We start from the raw sequence: 19,332 nt of genomic DNA, 5'->3' as shown, positions 1-19,332 counted from the left end.
CTACATCAGCATAGGCATTATCTTGTGCTACAGGGTCAGAGGACGCAGTGTGGGCTTAGTACTTAATGACTGCAACCTGTTTTGGTAGCGGATTTGGCCCTACCGGATGGGCTGCAATAACAACTTCGTTAACTGCTCTGAGATCCTTAACAAAACGCCACTCATTCTTGCCGGGCTTTTTAATTGGCAAGATGGGCATATTTACAGGGCTAATCCTATGGTTTAACACTCCCTTATCAAGTAACCCTTGAATTACGGGGCAAATCCCCTATACCTTTGCCCTGGACAGTGGGTACTGTGAGATTTTGGGCGGGGGGGGGCCCTTTGGGTCTACTTGTATGGACACTGGTGGGATGGATTATATGAACCCAACATCTGTTGGTGAGAAAGCCCACAAATCACTTGAAACACATTGTAATTTAGGAGGTACAGAATCTTCCTCCTCAGAAATTTCCTTTAGCGACAGAAGATTAGTAGTATCTAGTGCATTGGTCATCTCAGACACTTATGGAGGCAGGACAGGCACAAATACTGCATCCGGATTACAGTATATGGTGCACACTGGTTTAGAAAGGATGTTCCTACCTATGAAACTGTCAGGGATGGAGGCACTTAAAAGAAAGGCAGCTTTTGTGGATACAGGACCAATGGACACTTGCGATGGGCTTGTTTCTGCCATAGGGATAGGATTTCCTCCAACTCACACTGCCGTGACTACATTACCAGATAATGGCAGGTTTGAGTGAGTCTTTAAAACTGAGCGGGCAGCACCAGTATTCAGTAAACAAAGTTAGGGTCTTTTAATTAATAAACACTTCAATTAGGAGGTCTGGATGGTGATTAGAAGTGTTTGGAAATACTGGTACCGGGGCTGCGTCGCACCTTCAAGCAGGATTTATGAGGGATGCATTGGAATGTGAAGGGGCTGCATCTCCTGCAGGGAAAGGACTTTCTTTGGGGATATGCACTTATATGCATAATGCCCTTGATTATTACAATTAACACAAACAACTGTCTTTTTGTCACGGTTATCTGACCTGTTCTGCTGTCTGTTAGTTATTGTTTCTGGAGTTTTGGGAATTATCCTGGAAGTTGTTAGACTGTTGCTGAACGAGTAACACCTGCTGGGGCTTAAGAAAGGAGTTCTCAACTTGTGGCAACGGCAATTATCTTTTCTAACTTCTTATGCTTCCAGGCAAGACTATGTATGCTGAGGTTACTTTGAGGATCATTTAGTAGTCCTACCACAAAGGTAATAGCATACTGGACAGCAGACTCTTTGGCATCTTGGTTAAATTTGAAAACTATTTCCCAAGAAGCTTCTGAAAGAAAAAAAATTTGGTGCTTATTGTACTTTTCAGAGCATGTAAACAGACTCCGACTTGGGCTGGGTCAACAGGGTTAGTATCTCAATACATTTTGTCTAACATTTGGTAATCCCCTGGACCACACACTTTGAGTACAAATAATATATTGGTCTAATTAGGCTTATGAGCACCATTGACACACAAGAGTTCCTGTGCAAATTTGTGTGGATTAGTATGGGGCTGTGGAACATCTTGAAAAATCCTTCTAAGATCTGTGTGTTTTTAGTTAGACGCACTTCTGCAGCGTCCCCCGTCGCCCCCCTTTTTCTCTACTTTGTATTGTACGGGCGGGGTAGAGCTTAGCTGTGGGGCTGGAGACAGCCTGCTTGTCTGTATCTGAGCTATAACTTTCAGAGAACTTATTTCTGAGCTGTTTGTCTTTTTGGTGTAAATTTTTTTTTTTTTCACTGTTCTCTATTATCTAACTTAACCCTTCTGCTATCAACTTTTCTTGTTCCTCTCTTTGCTTTCTAGCTTCCTTTGATTCTGAGGCACTTTCCTGACTTTCTAGGGCACATACTTGACCATTTACCTCGTTTGCTGCCTCTCTCTTGCTCTTAGCTATTACGGGAAAACAACCCATCATAGAGTGGGGAGGCTGACAGCTCTATGTATGCCTTATGAGTTACAACCACTCAAGTCTGTGGGGCTAAAGCTTCTGATATATCACTGCTGTGCTGCGTATGTACTTAAATGCTTATACTCTTGTCTGGTGATCCCACGTATCGTTTGGGAGGAATGGCAAATGACTTACTCTCTGTAAGTGTACTCCACTTAGGCAAGTAAGCCACTACATCTTTGCCATATTCAACAGCAATCACACTACCTGGTGAATGCTCTACAGTCACTCTGCCTAGCGACTGTCTTGCGCTCACTCTCCTTGGTGAACGCGCAGAGGTGATCAGCCTCTGTTCACAATCCTCCCCGCTAGGGCGAGATGCTCCTAACGGAGTCTTACACTCATTCTGGCCAAATGCCTTAGTGAGCCTATTTCATCTCAACTAAAAAAAAAAATGCCCTCTTCCCTCAAGTACGCATACTATCTTGGGGTATACTGGGGTCTGACCAGGTAAGTTAGTACAATTCTTATAAGCAGCAAGAGTATAGAAAAGTTAGAACTTTTTCACTTTGCAATTAGTCCCCAATCACATGCACATTCATACAGGACACATGGTTAAGACAAACATAGATACCTCGAGTGATCACCTTGGGTCAGGCTGCTTGCACAGCAACACCCTGTCCGTTTGGAACCGGAGAAGAAAGGAGACAGAACAAGGTATGCTTACCCTGTGTGGCCACTCCTGTCCCATTAGTTCTCCGGGTCCTCACTGTGGATGGGTGAAGTCAGCGTCTTGAGCCTGCCCGCATTATCTCCACCATTTGTTAGGGAATAATCCAAAGACCGGAGATCACCGAGGTAAAAGGAATAATCCAAGTTTATTATTTATATAATAAACATACACGAGCTCCGTGGGTTCTGATACACAAGTAGGTCAGAACTGAGAAACAAAAGACTGACCACACATTATATACCCTTCAGGAGAGGAACTTCAATGGGAAAAGGCCTCTCTAGGGAGAAAAGGGAGTATTGCCAAGTATCTATCATAGTGTCTCAGTGTACAATTATCTAGTGTTAGCTAGCTATGTGAACGAGAAGGGAGTAACATAGTGGGAGAGCTTCAAGGCCAGGGCACCTGCTAGAAGCAAAAGGATAACATAACATACTACTGATAAGGACCTTCTCAGATGGCACACTGTCTCCTGGGTAGTCTTGAAACAGTTCATAGAAGGGCCCCATGGGCACTTTGAAACTGCTCAGTCTACCTTGGAGGGGGGCTTAGGAATGCGAGGGGCCATCTAGGGCCTGCAAGACTTTTCCTTCCACAATCCGTACCGGCGAAATGCTCCTACTGCGCATGCGCCAAAACGCCGTTCACAGCAGGAAGATCGCGTGGAAGAAGATGTCGACTATGAACTCCAAGGACTGGACCTGCGCAGAAGGGTAACAAGTTAGGGGCAGTTGCCCAGCGGGACGGGTAGGCCAGGGGGGAGGAGGGAGGGTGGGCAACACACGGGAGGGGGGACGGTTTTCGCGCCAACTAGGTTTCCTTCCCCTTTAATGAACAATTTCAGCTTCCGATACAAAACCATAAGCTATCTCCATTATTGTGCACCCCCTTTTAATTATGTCTCAACTTTGTCAAGTTGTGTAAGTTTGTCTTCAATTCTCCAAGTCTTGATTGGTAGAGTTGTTTCTTGTTCCCATGCTGATATTCCCTGCATTATACTGATGGCTAGTATGGGCTCTCCAAAATGACTGGCTAGCACCTGTTTGGTACACCCATTTCACTTGCACAAACAATTTGTAATCGGTCATTATCTTCTTTGTGTTGTTTTAATTATGTGCATATTTATTCTGTCTCTGGTTGCTGGTGTTAGAGCTGTTGCTAGAGCTCCCTGGCAAGCAGAAAGCACATTCATTTGAAGGCAGATTTGCACTATTAATTGTTATTACGTATCTTCCTTTTGTGGTCCTCCAATTTAAAAGGATACTGTCATGGGAAAACATGTTTTTTTTCAAAACACCTCAGTTAATAGTGCTGCTCCAGCAGTCTTCTGCACCGAAATCCATTTCTCAAAAGAGCAAACAGATTTTTTTTTTATATATATTATATTTAATTTTGAAATCTGACATGGGGTTAGACATATTGTCAATTTCCCAGGTGCCCCCAGTCATGTGACTTGAGCTCTGATAAGCTTCAGTCCCTCTTTACTGCTGCACTGCAAGTTGGAGTGATATCACCCTCCCCTCCAGCAGCCTATTATCAGAACAATGGGAAGGTAACCAGTAATCATGTGCGGGCTGACCTGCGGAACCCACGGGTCGGGCCGACCTTGCACTCTTTTCCGCTGGTGGCAGGCGGGTGCGGGTTGAGAACTGCTCCTACTCACTATTTTGGATTCGGCCAAACCCGCAAATTAAATAGTAACATAGTAAATTAGGTTGAAAAAAAGACACACGTCCATCAAGTTCAACCTTTTAGCTTTTTTTTTAACCTGCCTAACTGCCAGTTGATCCAAAGGAAGGTAAAAAAAAAACCCCATCTGAAGCCTCTCCAATTTGCCTCAGAGGGGGAAAAAAATTCCCTCCTGTCTCCAAAATGGCAATGAGACTAGTCCCTGGATCAACTTGTACTATGAGCTATCTTCCATAACCCTGTATTCCCTCACTTGCTAAACACCATCCAACCCCTTCTTAAAGCTATCTAATGTATCAGCCTGTACCACTGATTCAGGGAGACAATTCCACATCTTCACAGCTCTCACTGTAAAAAAATCCTTCTGAATATTTAGGCAGAACTTTATTTTTTTAATTCTTCACGAAAGATTTGGCTGAATAACTAACCGAATCCGCATATGCAAATTAGGGGTGGGAAGGGAAAAACATTTTTTACTTCCTTGTTTTGTGAAAGTCACGCTATATCCCTCCCCTAATTTGCATATGCAAAAAAATTGCATATGCAAATTAGGATTCCATTCGGCAGGGCAGAAGGATTCGGGCAAATCCAAATCCTGCTGAAAAAGGCTGAATCCTGGCCAAATCCCGAACCGAATCCTGGATTTGGTGCATCCCTAGATAAAAGAAAACCTAGGTTTATTTATCCTCTAGTTTTTCTTTTATCACAATCATTTTGAGTGAAATCACTTTGGACTATATATTTAATTTTTCTGCACGAGCACACCAGGTTTCACATACATGAGGTGTGCAACCAATTAATTTTGTTTCTATATATACATGCCAATAATCTACAGTGTCAAACACAGGGGTGTTCATTACTTGCTGAGCCTTCTACTTACGAAACAAACACCCCTGCTGTTTTCCTTTAATCTGAAATCTCAGAAACTGTAATCCCTTGTAAGGGGGGGCAGCCAATAGCTTTTTGCTTTTGAGAGCACTGGAAACCCTGGAGAGAGTAGTCGAGAAGTTTGTGCAGACTTTTTAATGCAATAATATTGGACATGGTGTTATTTCTGATATTTTGACTTTAGATCCCCTTTGAAAGCACAGATTGCTGCTGCTGAAGGCCCAGAATGCAATTGGTAACATTCTTGTAGTAACTGAGCTAAGATGCTCAATAAACATAGTTCCAGTATGAGGTTATTACAGAGACAAACACCCTAGTCTTTTCAGTCTTCTTTTTTTATAGACCAATTCCCTCCATTTTCATAGACAGACTTAACATTAACTGATTGGTTGATTTTATTAGGCAGTGCCAACATTCATTCCATACATAAAATAACATTTAGCTTGTTATAAGAAAGACTCATTGAGAAGATGCCATGATTCCAGAGACACCTACAAAAGAAAGCAAAACGTCAGTTTCCAAATCTTATCTCTTGCATAACTAATATATTTAGTGGCCCATCTGCTGGAAGAAACTTACTGTCAAAGTCTATCTTCTCTACTATGTTTTTGGGTTTGATATTTTCCTCCTGGTTGCATACAAAAATCTTGCCATTTTCACTTTCTATCCATCCATATTTACTCATCCACACTCGGAGCTGGGGCTCTGGAACATCCATTTAATGAGAAGGAAAAGAGAGAAAACAAATAGTTAGACCAGGGCTGTCCAAGATTTTTCATGCCACGACTCCATTTTTATTTAGTGGCTGGATTATTATAAAACAATGAATTATGTTATAGAAAGAAATCTATGGAGAGAGTCTTGTGAGCAGCATCCTAGTTTTATTCCAGAACCCTTATTTATTAAAGTATTATACCACTTCTTGTCATAACTGTAATTCACTGTATACTTTTCTGGTACTACGTAAGTAAATACGGTAATCGACAACCTTTTTAGTTGGAGAACCCTCAGCAGAACTGGACAATTATTTAGAATTTGCCTATTTCAGCTTGGATGTGGTTGGGTCCTTCTTTTTCTTTATTAATGCTTAGTGCCAGTAAAGTGAAAGTAAAGATTCATTGTCTATGGAAAAGGAGATTCTGGCTTGAAGTGTGTATTCAGTTACATTTAAAATAAAAGATATAATGCAGACATACAGGTTTGGGATCCGTTATCCAGAAAGCTCCCAATTACGGAAAGGATGTCTCCCATTTTATCCAAATAATGCAAATTTTAAAACATGATTTCCCTTTTCTTTGTAATAATAAAACAGTCGCTTGTACTTGATCCAAAATAGATATAATTAATCCTTATTGGAAGCAAAACCAGCCTATTAGGTTTATTTAATGTTGACATGATTTACTAGTAGACTTAAGGTATGAAGATCCAAATTATGGAAAGATCCATTATCCATTATAAGCCCCCAGGTCCCAAGCATTCTGGATAACAGGTCCCATACCTGTACAAGTACAGGACAGTAGAACTACACATCACTGTACTACATGACAGTTTTGGAAGAAGTATCTCATTATGTGACTTTTCCTTTAAAAAGGTTACAGGATCAAAAAGCAAAACAAATTCACCTGACAGATCTCCCAGCATTTCCGCCAAGAGCCACCTGTCGATGTGCTGGTAAGTGATTCCCACAACATGACAGATAACTGTAAGGAACAAAAGGAATGGGGTTGGGCGAGTGCATATTCTCATTTTTACATTACATATACATTTTGGAAAAGCTCTATACTGAATAGAACCCCTTGGTTTTACCATTTCCTTTATTTTGCACTGATAACAGTACTCCCTATTCATAGTAATCTCTACTGAAATACCCCACAGTTTCCCTAAGGTCCCTACCCTGTAAAGGTTTTTGCATTGGGATGTAAACCCAAAAATAAAATATTGCTCAATTAAAGAACATGTAATAGATACTATGCCAATGCCTGTGGAGCCTGCAGATGGCAAGTAACTCAGAGAGAGAGAGGGGAAGTTTGCTTTGTGATTTCGATTAATGGATTGCTCCTCTAAAATGCAATTTGTTTTTGTGGCTATTCTGACTTACTAAATAATGTAGCAGAAGTCAGCCGAGATCGTTAACGGGATACGGTCATGGGAAAAAAATAGTTTTCAAAACGCATCAGTTAATAGTGCTGCTCCAGCAGAATTCTGAACTCAAATCCATTTCTCAAAAGAGCAAACAGATTTTTTTATATTTAATTTTGAAATCTGACATGGAGCTAGACATATTGTCATTTTCCCAACTGCCCCAAGTCCTATGACTTGTGCTCTGATAAACTTCAGTCACTCTTTACTGCAAGTTGATATAACCTTCCTTCCTACCACACTTTCAACACACAGGCAGCAGTATAGACCAAGTGGCAGATCATTTCGCTAATCATGTGCCAAAATATTACTGCTACGCGATTTCTTGTTTAAATGAGGCGCAGAGCATAAGTCCACTTCCTAAATGCCGTGTACGTGTCCATCTCCAGGAGTGAATGATCCTGATCACAAGCTAGCTACATCGGAATAGATGTCAGGCTGAATGGTCGGCCCTCACACATTTTCACCTCACTAAATCTGGCCCTCCTTGCAAAAAGTTTGGACAACCCTGGAGTAGGAGAAACAATAGCCTGCCAGAAAGCAGTTCCATCCTAAAGTGCTGGCTCTTTCTGAAAGCACATGACCAGGCAAAATGACCTGAGATGCACCTACACACCAATATTACAACTAAAAAAATACACTTGCTGGTTCAGGAATGAAATTTTATATTGTAGAGTGAATTATTTACAGGGGGGATAGGGAGGGGGTGAAATCACCCCAACTTGCAGTACAGCCGTAAAGAGTGACTGAAGTTTATCAGAGCACAAGTCACATGACTGGGGGCAGCTGGGAAACGGACAATATGTCTAGCCCCATGTCAGATTTCAAAATTAAATATTTAAAAAAAAAAAATGGATTTCAGTGTTCAGAATTCTGGACTATTATTGAAAGAAAATATTTTTCCCATGACAGTATCCCTTTAAACTTATGGCAGAAGTGATTTCACCTCTTAGGCAAAATTAAATTTAATTCCACAAAGTTTTAGCAAGCAGAGTGGACAGAATTAAATTGTAAACTGAAAGTAGCACAGTGATTAAGTTTACAGTAACATCCAGTTGCAGTCAGTGTTCAATTTCCATTGAGCAGGGGGGGAAAATATATAAATAAAAATGTGCCTCAAGCCCTGTCCCCCAACTCACCTGCTATAATATTCTTATACAGAAGCCAGAAGAACTCTGTGCATGACACAAATGCAGCATGTGGTAGCCTTTACCCAGGTGGCAATTTTACATCCAATTACTAGGGATGCACCCGAATCCACTATTTTGGATTCGGCTGAACCCCTGAATCCTTTGTGAAAGATTCAGCTGAACCCCTGAATCCTTTGTGAAAGATTCGGCCGAATGCCGAACCAAATCCTAATTTGCATATGCAAATTAGGGTTGGGAAGGGGAAAACATTTTACTTGTGACAAAGTCATGTGATTTCCCTCCCCTAATTTGCATATGCAAATTAGGATTCGTTCAGCTGGGCAGAAGGATTCCGCCACATCCGAATCCTGTTGAAAAAGGCTGAAACCTGAACCGAATCCTGGATTCAGTGCATCCCTACCAATTACAAAAGCCAAAATGCGGATTTACAAATGACCACAAAAGTATAGACAGAAGAGGCATGCAGATTTAAGCCCCAATAAAGCTCAAGCTTCTAAAATTGCACCACAAAATACAGTTTGCTCATAAAAAAAACAAAAAAAATAAAAAACATTACAAATAAAGCATCTTATAAACTTACATTTCCTTACTGAATCCTCGAAGCCTGTAATACCATCTAGGAGATCTAAGTTCTCATCCAGTGCTTGCTTTGGGGAAAAAACAACGTACAGAAGAATGATTTTACCATGAACAGCAAGTAACCTTTTAGAAGGGATATCATGCAATGGTTTTAAAGGGGACCCGTTACCCAAAAAAATTATTCCAAATCCCATTTTATCACATTAGTTAAGCAAAATAAACTTTAATTACACTGTATAAATTATATGAATCTTGTTTCCTTCAGTCTGGGAATTCATAATTATAGTAAACAGGCAGGCAAGTCTTGCATCATCTCAGAATCTTGTTTGTGCACCAGAATGGGGGACCTGATGTCCATCCCCATGTCCTGGTTACACAATTAAATGGTGAAGAGAACTGGGGAATGTGGGGAGAGCAGTGACATCTAGGAAGTGCTGAATGGAAAGTGAAAGTAATTACTTGCCCGACTCTATGCCTACGCATAGAGGAGGGGCAGACAATATTTGATTGACAGTTGATATTTTTAAATGCGCTTACAACAGCTAGGAATGCTTTAATAAAAAAAAAGAATTTTGATTTCATGTTTAATTTGAAAAGGACTTTTAATATACAGATTTTTGGGTGACGGTCCACTTTAAAGTTGTCTGTAAATGCAACTGCAACTTTCTGCACTACTGGTTTTAAGCCTAGATACAAGGTAGCAAAAGTCAGTTGTCCTCCAGCCAAGACTTTTCTCACAGTGCCTTGCCTTCTTCTTTACAGGGCTGTCATCCACTGGCTTTTGCAACACTGTTCCATAAGGGAGAACCACAGACAGAAAAAAGCAGGAGACACTGCTAAGCTACTAGTTACACAGAGACTAGCAGTGTAGTATCACATTTTCATTGCTTAGGTTGCTTGAGTTTATGTAACATATAAACATTTTATTTTAATTCTGAACTACATCCTGTTTACACAAAAATCTATACTAATCATAGTGAAGAAATTCTTCAAATGTATAGAGTACCTTTGAGATCATGGAGCGGCACTTTTGTGTTAATTGCAATGACTGAGAATGGAAATACCTCTAATGTAACAGCAGAAGGCTGCTAACCACAGATCAGTCTCCTTACAGTCAAACTATATAAACCAACAAGAGATCATGATATAATCGACATTATCTTTATGCGACATGACACTCACCCAAAATGACTGGAAATGACATGTTTCTAAAAGGTCACCTAGGTAAAGGATCTGCCTGATTGGACGGTCCTCTTGCTTAGTAGCCTTTGTTAAGGAACTGGTGTTAGATGTTTTGAGAATCCAATATAATACACTTATTCATCGTTCTACACATTGAGAGACTATTTGCACCTACTTCTGCTACTCTACAAATCTATCCTACAGACTTCAAGATTGCCAAAATTCCCTGAGTAGGATCACCAGCCAGCCTGCACACACTTATTACTCCAGTTATAATAAGTTTGCTCCAGCATAATTCTGCACTGGAATCCAATTTTCAAAAGAGCAAACAGATTTTTTTATATTCAATTTTGAAATCTGACATGGGGCTAGACATATCAGTTTCCCAGCTGCCCCCAGTCATTTGATTTGTGCTCTGATAAACTTCAATCACTCTTTACTGCTGTACTGCAAGTTGGAGTGATATCGACCCCCCCAGCAGCCAAACAACAGAACAATGGGAAGGTAACCAGATAGCAGCTCCCTAACACAAGATAACAGCTGCCTGGTAGATCTAAGAACAACACTCAATAGTAAAAGCCAAGTCCCACTGAGACTGATTCAGTTACATTAAGTAGGAGAAATAACAGCCTGCCAGAAAGTAGTTCCATCCTAAAGTGCTGGCACAAGCCACGTGACTGGGGAAGCTGGGAAACCGACAATATGTCTAGCCCCATTTCAGATTTTAAAATTGAATATAAAAGAAATCTGTTTGCTCTTTTGAGAAATGGATTTCAGTGCAGAATTCTGCTGGAGCAGCACTATTAACTGATGTGTTTTGGAAAAAAACATGTTTTCCATGACAGTATCCCTTTAATAAATATATGAGGTTTCCAAAATGTTTTATACATTGTGTGCTTGTTGTACTAAATGTGTTTGATCATATGCAGCTATTTAACATCATTTGAAGGTATACAAAACCTAATTACAGAACTCTGTGCAGCAGAGAATGATGCTACTTGTTTTCATATTTGCAATAATTCTAATGAGTGGGAATTGCCATATTGGAGGAAGGAGGGTTGATTCAAAACCTTGAGTGATTGATTAAAGGGGATTCAGAAGTTGCCAATCATATGGATGGCCAAGATACAATGGACAGATCAATCTCCTCAATTATAAAAGGTGGCCATATCCTGCTAATAGTGTGGATGAGTGAACAACCTATATTTGTAATGCTAGGTGCCTTATATTACAGTGGTAGGTTCTCTCTTAAAAGAAAGTGTTCAGTATAAAAATAAAAACTGGGTAAATAGGCTGTGTAAAATATTTCTATTATAGTTAGTTAGCCAAAAATGTAATGTATAAAGGCTGGAGTGACTGGATGTCTAACATAATAGCCAGAACACCACTTCCTGCTTTTCAGTTATCTTGGTTTCCACTGATTTGTTACCATGGTGACCAAGCAGCAACCAATCAGTGACCTGAGGGGGGGGGCACATGGGTCATAACTGTTGCTTTTGAATCTGAGCCGAATGCTGAGGATCAGTTGCAAACTCACTGAACAGTTATGTCCCATGTGGGCCCCCCTTCAAGTCGCTGACTAACTCAGAGTTAGAGAGCTGAAAAGCAGGAAGTTGGATTCTGGCTATTATGTTAGACATCCAGTCACTCCAGCCCTTATACATTACATTTTTGCCTAACTAACTATATCGAAAACATTTTTTATCTTTTACACAGCCTATCTATTTAGCCAGTTTTTATTTTTACACTGAACTGTTCTTTTAAATCAGCATATAAAATAACTAGAAAATTATTGACTCAAATTTATACTCCAGTTATCAGGAGGAATAGATTTTGCAAACCATTTACACGTTACATTACACTTTAAACTTTTTTATTTAATATAAGCTTCCTCATTCTGAAGTTAGAAACTTTCTAAATATAATCAATTAAATATTCTGCATTGTTTCTAAAATAATCATGTTTATGTTCACTATTCCTCTCTCAGCATCTGTTTCTCTTTATTCTCTCTTCGTGCAGCAGTTGGGTGTCAGATAGTCATTGATAGTTAGATCCAATATATCTTATTGGGGGGGGCTCCCTTTCCTAGAAGATGAATTAGAGCTCACTCAAATAACGGATTCCAGTACAGTAACTGCATTTTGAACAAATTCTGCATGTAGAGAGACATGATGTCTGGTGATTTTAATAGAGTGAGCTCTAATACATCTTCTAGGAAAAAGGAGCCCCCCCCCATAAGAGATATTGAATAATTCATCTGACACCCAACTCGTGAATGAAGACAGAATGAGGAGAAACAGATGCTGAAAGAGGAATAGTGAAGATAAACTTGATTATTTCAGAAACGGTACAGAATTTTTATTTGTTTGTGTTTAGGAGGTTTCTAATTTCAGTATGATGAAACTTACATTCAATTTTCATTTTCGCGATAGTTCCCCTTATAAGGAACACCGACTACTTCATAAGAAGTACTTGTTGAAAGGATACATGAGCTTGATCAATCATACACTTGCAGAGAGTGAAGTCTGTGTGGGGTAGGTTGGTCAAGGCTTTTAAAAGGATCTGAGCAGTTACTGTGGTCTGGAAGAATGCAGGATTAAACTGATAGCTGTGGAAAACATAAAAATAAATCGTAGAAGTGAAATTAGGTCTGCTTTCACACATGGCATTCAATTAGGTTGTTTCAAACACACATGCGCCTAAACAATGAATCGTAATAAGAAATACACACAATAATATTTCTTAGAATTCTTAGAAATAGGTGACACTTGGAACAAAATATCATGCTATACTACATGTATATATTTTTAAGAACACTACATAGTACAGAAATAGGATCTCTTATCCGGAAACCCGATTTCCAGAAAGCTCCGAATTACGGAATGGCTGTCTCCCATAGACTCCATTTTATCCAAATTTTTAAAAATGATTACCTTTTTCTCTGTAATAATAAAACAGTAGCTTGTACTTGATCCCAACTAAGATATAATTAATCCTTATTGGAAGCAAAACCAGCCTATTGGGTTTATTTAATGTTTAAATTAATTTCTAGTAGACTTAAGGCATGAAGACCCAAATTACAGAAAGATCTGTTATCCGGAAAACCCCAGGTCCTGAGCATTCTGGATAACACGAAAGATTCGGCCGAATTCAAAACAGTGGTGCATCCCTAGTTGCTAGGCTGCTGGGGGGGGAAGGGAGGAGGTGATATGAATCCAACTTGCAGTACAGGGCCGAACCCCCGAATCCTTTGCTAAAAATTTGGGAGAATACTGAACCAAATCCTAATTTGCATATGCAAATTAAGGGTGGGAAGGGGGAAAACGTTTTACTTCCTTGTTTTGTGACAAAAAGTCACACGATTTCCCTTCCCTAATTTGCATACGCAAAATTACAATTCAGATTTGGTTCAGCAGGGCAGAAGGATTCGGCTGAATACCGAATCTTGCTAAAAAAAAAAAAGGTGAATCCTGGCTGAATCCCGAACAATATACTGGATTCGGTGCATCCCTAGTTAAGAGTGCCTGGAGTTTATCAGAGCACAAGTCACATGAATGAGGGCAGCTGGGAAACAGACAAGATGTCTAGCCCCATGTCAGATTTCAAAATTAAATTTTGAATTAAAAATTAAAATCTGTTTGCGCTTTGAAAAAAGTATTTCAGTGCAGAATTCTTCTGAAGCAGCACTATTAACGGATGCGCTTTTTCCACGACAGTATCCCTTTATCACAAAGTAACGTACAAAAACATATCTTGATTCCCAAGATGGGATAAGTCGCCCCCTCCTTAAAATGACAGTCCATAGAATAAGCTATCCATGTACAGTAAGTGTTGCAGGGGTCGGAGATACGTACAGTTTCAGCACTGCTAGATTTGCTTCTAGATCATACGCATTCTCCTTTGCTTGCGTCTCAACGTAGCGCTCCAGCGTAGCCAGGTTTTCTGGGTTGTACCTAGAAGAGACAGGAGTAGAGAAGAGGACATGTTAGAAGCTGCTCTCCCCAGTCTGCATTTGCACATAGGATAGCCTGGGTTCTGTTTGCTGCTGCTCAGGTAACTGTATAAACCTGAGCTACTCATTATTTAACCTCTTTGTTCCCTATTGTATTCCTATCAATTCTCTCATTGCTTCTCAGCAATAGCTACAGGAAAACTGTGTATGAGGGAGGAGGCTAATTCCTCTCGCTCAATGCTCTACGTTGTACTAAAACAAAGCCACGCTCAGCTCTACTCCGATACAAACGCAGCAGCGTCGCCTTATTTTACCTGTCTATGCCTCTTAGCAGGTTTCCCACATTTGCTCGCATTTGCTCAAACGAAGCCATGTTGTCAGTAGCGGATAGGGAAAAAGAAAGGAAGTAGTCGCACGCAAGACTTCCGGCTCCGGCAGGGCACATGTGGCGATGGACTTCCGCCCTTACTTTATTATGGGAATCGATTGCGAAAGTGCGCATGCTCTATACCAGAGGAGGCGTTTGAAAGAAGAGTTCTCACGGGAGGTGCGGGAGACAGCCACTTTTAGGGCTATGATATTATGTACGACTAGCTAGACTACGGGGTCGCAGGAATTAGTGATGGAAAGATTTAGAGGATTATTTCATAAAAGGCGCTGACTTTGCTTGGGGCAATAACTCATAGCAACCAATCAGCAGGTAGAATTTACAGGTCACATGTTGAAATCTGAACATCTTATTGGTTGCTATGGGTTACTAAACCAGAGCAAAATTAGCTCATTGTATCACATATGGGGGGGTTAAAGCAGAATTCAACCCCAATATAATAAAACCCACTATCCTCTACCATAGTCCCTGCTCTCGCCCGCACAAGTAGGGTTGCCACCTGTTCTGGAAAAAAATACCGGCCTTCCTATATGTTTATCTTTTTTCCCTATTAAAGGAACAGTTCAGTGTAAATATAAAAACTGGGTAAATAGATAGGCTGTGCAAAATAGAACATTTTTCTAATATAGTTAGTTAGCCAAAAATGTAATGTATAAAGTCTGGAGTGACTGGATGTCTCACATAATAGCCAGAACACTACTTCCTGCTTTTCAGCTCTATAACTCTGAGTTAGTCAGCGACTTGAAGGGGGGCCACATGGGACATAACTGTTCAGTGAGTTTGTAATTGACCCTCATCATTCAGCTCAGATTCAAAAGCAATAGATATGCAATAGATATGACACATGTGCCCCCTCCTCAAGTCTTTTTACCCTGGCGGGTAAAAATGATGGTTGATCCCAATGTTATTAATAGGGAAAAAGGTAAATATATAGGAAGGCCGGTATTTTTTTCCATAAAAGGCAGCAACCCTAATGCCATCCCGCCGGCGATTCTCTCTCTTGCTGGCGGAAAGGCATCTCGGGGAGAATAGTGGCCTGCAGTAGAGAAGATTTGTCGCTGGCCAACTAATCTCCCCATTTGCCACCACCCTAAAAGTCATTAAAGCATAAAAATAAACACAATTGGATTATTTTGCCTCCAATAATGATTGATTATATCTTATACAATAAACTGTTTTATAAATTACAGGGAAATAGGAAATATTTGTAATTTTAATTATATGCTTATAATAAGTAGTTTAATGTGAGTTTTCTGGATAACGGATCCCGTTACTGTATAATAAATTTGTTGATTTAAATCCTTAATCCATTCCACTATATCCAGCTCCAATGGCCCACCCCTGGTCTGCTTAGGCCCTTCTGCTCAAATACGGATTGGTTTTATATTTTGGCAAAGGTGTCTCATCTCACATTAACTGGCCAACTGGACTGATAAAAGTGCTTGAAGGTGAACAATCCCTTTAATGCTTAATTTATTATTTATGAAATAATTAAGTTTTTCTTCCACCAGTATATCTACATGTATGAGTCCGTTTGAATGATAGACAGAGCTGGTTATTTTAATTTTTGTTTTCATGATCCTTATTCATAAGAATACACAGCTGCTTACCATACTATACACTGTGTACATCACTTTCCAATATTTGTTTGTGCACAATGCTGCTATTTACAGCTTTAAGAGAATAAGACAACTACTTAAGTCGAATAGTTATTTTTTATTTTTTTTAAAAAACATACAGAAAAGGCACATGTTAAAGAAAAATAAACTCCCCATCAGATTAAAGCTTTTTAAAATACATAACAAAAAAAGAACATTATTACAGCAGCAGAGCATTCATACTCTGGGCAACTTCAGTGCCAGTTCTTCACCTACAATGTACATGACAATTAGGCACTAATTAGAAAATTACTATACTTCTCCATCTTGTAATTTGTGAAGTCTATTATATATTTGCGAAACACACCAAAGAGACATACATTTGAATCCTCAGTTACTTGAGATGCAGCCATTTTAAATGCTTTTTTTTTTATGAAGAATTTACCTGGACCTGCAAAACTTGGAGGAATAAATTTAAAGGCAATGTGATGATTGGTATGAATTCCAGTGTACATCTGGCATACACCCTTTTAGATAAAGGCACAACTATAGTTTTTAAAAACCCTGTCCAATATTTTAAATCTCACAGTGGTAATATTTTGCATTTTTATAAATATGCCCTTTGGCATCCCTTGAGATCCTGAGAAATGTATATTCAAAGGTTGCCTGTTCCTGCGGATTATCCTCTGCCGACATGGCAGTTTTCAGATGGTGAAAACAAAGAAACTCCCTATGAGGGGCCAGAGCAAAATGGGGACTGCCTTTGCAGGAGATTTTTATGGAGCTTCAGAAGTGTTCACTTTTATGATGTAGAAATGTTGTATTTTTAGACTGATATGGGTAGGGCTCTCAAAAGAGCAAACAGATTTGTTATATTTAATTTTATAATTTGACATGAGGCTAGACATATTGTAAGTTTCCCAGCTCATGTGGCTCATGTGACTCAATAGTAAATTCCAGGTCCCGCTGAAATACATTCAATTACATTGAGTAGGAGAAACAACAGCCTGCCAGAAAGCAGTTCCATCCTAAAGTGCTGGCTCTTTCTGAAAGCACATGACCAGGCAAAATGACCTGAGCTGCACCTACACACCAATATTACAACTAAAAAAAAATACACTTGCTGGTTCAGAAATTAAATTTTATATTATAGAGTGAATTATTTGCAGTGTAAACAGTGTAATTTAGAAATAAAAACGACATCATAAAAATCATGACAGAATCCCTTTAAGAGGCACATTTATCAAGGGTCGAATTTATGTGAGTTCATTTTTAAAACTCCCATAAACTCGAAATTCAAGATTTATCAATTCTTTTTTTAAAAGGTGAATAGAATTTACCTGAATGGAATTGAATTGAATTTGAATTTAAAACACTCCATCTGAGTTTTGTTCTCTGAAAAAAACTCGAATGTCAGGAAATCTGCAAACAACTCCAATCTGATCTCTGGATGTCTCCCATTGACTTAAACAGCAATTCGGCAGGTTTTAGGTGGGGAATAGTCTAATTTGAGTTCTTTAAGTGCCTTAGAGTAGGATAAATCTCAAAAATCGTATTAGAATTTTTTTAAAAACTCAAATCTAATTTGAATAACTCCCTAACCGAATTTGACAGTTTTTTTGGATATGTGCTGCTTACAGGAGACATTTTGGGTAAAAAAACCAAGAACGTACCAGTGCATTATACTCATTTACATATAGAAGAATTTTGCTTAAAAAAATAGTGTTTCAGGCTGATTTATTGAATATTTCTACAAAAACCCTATTAATCCCTCCCTTCTCTTCCACTTCCTGCTCCTTGAATTCCCAGGCTGTGCAGGGGAGCCGGCAACACTCAGCTCACTGCACTGTAGGACAGGAACCAATCAGCAGCTAGCAGGACCTGATAGGGAACTGAAACCTTTCTTTGCTTGTGTGACTGCAGGCCTGTGATTGGCTGTCCCCGCCTACTGTGCTTCTGGCAGGGACGTTAGGACACGCCCACTCCTCATTTGAAATACAGACAGGGGCCAGAGAACAGCTAAAGGGAGCTCCAATAAAGGGGCTATTTTTAAATATAATATAAATTTTTAGCACCATGTACAAGCAACACCATATATTACTTATAATTGCCTACAAAATTAGGGTATTTTCATTTATCCTATATGTCTCCTTTAAGGCACAGCTGCATTTTAGAATGGTTGTTGGAAACCTGAGTACAAACCATATTGTACAGTTACACTGTTCTAATTTGTTTAACTGCAAACCACAAGATTTTGCTCATGTGATCTGCAAGGTAGCCGTACATTACTGGTAAGAAACTGCTGGAGACAAGGCGCCGATGCACAAATGGGTGTATATGACAATTGCAACAGTTCCAAACAGGGTTAAGACTTGAGGAGCCGAGAGCAATGTATGCAGCTGCTTTACTGCTGGCTAACTGCTTTAATGACAAAGGTCAATTATATCTCTGTTTTCCCCTTTACTATAAAATAAGAATGTTTTGCTCCATACTAATAAACCCTTGTAGATAATTAGTATTTCCTTAAAGAGCAATCCATGCAGGTAATGCCTACCTGAAAAAAAAGTTATTTCCATTAATAAGACAAAATTAGTAGAAAGATTTACATTTGTGCAATGCAATTGGTAAGCCCAAGTGTAAACTCATGTGACTTATAAAGAGAATCATTACTTAGATCACAGGAATAAATTATGGGTAGTGCTGAGATAAAGCAAAATGTATCTTCTGTACAATGGACACTAAGGGGGTTATTTATCAAAGTCCGAATTTATCTAAATATTTTCTACTACAAACTCCGATCAAATCTGCTCTGGTATTTTACACTTATTTATTATTACATTTTCCTGAAAATTTGCTGGTAAAAATCCGATTTTCATGATTTTTTTTTGGATTTTTTCATTCTATTTACACGAATTTCACAGGGTTTTTTTTTTGGAATTTTCACCCGAAAACGCTGAAGGTATTGCACGAAACCCAGCACACATCAAAAAATCATTGGGACTTCTCCCATTGACTTGTATGCAACCTTGACATGTCTGAGATGCCGGATTTTCAGATTCTGACTTTTCCATCCTCAGGGTTTAATAAATTCCAAAAAATTTATGTTTCAA

General features: G+C 39.3%; 1 protein-coding gene across 1 annotated transcript; it reads right to left on the bottom strand.

Annotated features, from left to right (window-relative positions):
- Window positions 1-5,610: 5,610 nt before the first annotated feature.
- Window positions 5,611-14,709, bottom strand: eif3k.S (eukaryotic translation initiation factor 3 subunit K S homeolog). Its single transcript, XM_018233357.2, has 8 exons — window positions 14,551-14,709; window positions 14,139-14,237; window positions 12,772-12,892; window positions 10,285-10,359; window positions 9,104-9,170; window positions 6,856-6,933; window positions 5,813-5,938; window positions 5,611-5,724 (listed from the first exon to the last, which is right to left on the bottom strand). The coding sequence occupies exons 1-8, from the start codon at window positions 14,679-14,681 to the stop codon at window positions 5,693-5,695; spliced, it is 729 nt and encodes a 242-aa protein (XP_018088846.1). The 5' UTR covers window positions 14,682-14,709; the 3' UTR covers window positions 5,611-5,692.
- Window positions 14,710-19,332: the final 4,623 nt, after the last annotated feature.

Source organism: Xenopus laevis, chromosome 8S (assembly GCF_017654675.1).
Source record: "Xenopus laevis strain J_2021 chromosome 8S, Xenopus_laevis_v10.1, whole genome shotgun sequence".
Taxonomy (NCBI): domain Eukaryota; kingdom Metazoa; phylum Chordata; class Amphibia; order Anura; family Pipidae; genus Xenopus; species Xenopus laevis.
Note: the sequence above shows the minus strand (reverse complement) of the source record. Positions and strands in the feature narration are given on the sequence as shown.

Coding starts and splice junctions, on each gene's coding strand:
- eif3k.S (XM_018233357.2), bottom strand. CDS start 14,681: ATGTGCCCTGCCGGAGCCGGAAGTCTTGCGTGCGACTACTTCCTTTCT. Junction 12,893..14,138: donor AATCTAGCAGTGCTGAAACT/GTACGTATCTCC, acceptor TGTTTTCCACAG/CTATCAGTTTAATCCTGCAT. Junction 5,725..5,812: donor AGAGAAGATAGACTTTGACA/GTAAGTTTCTTC, acceptor TTTCTTTTGTAG/GTGTCTCTGGAATCATGGCA.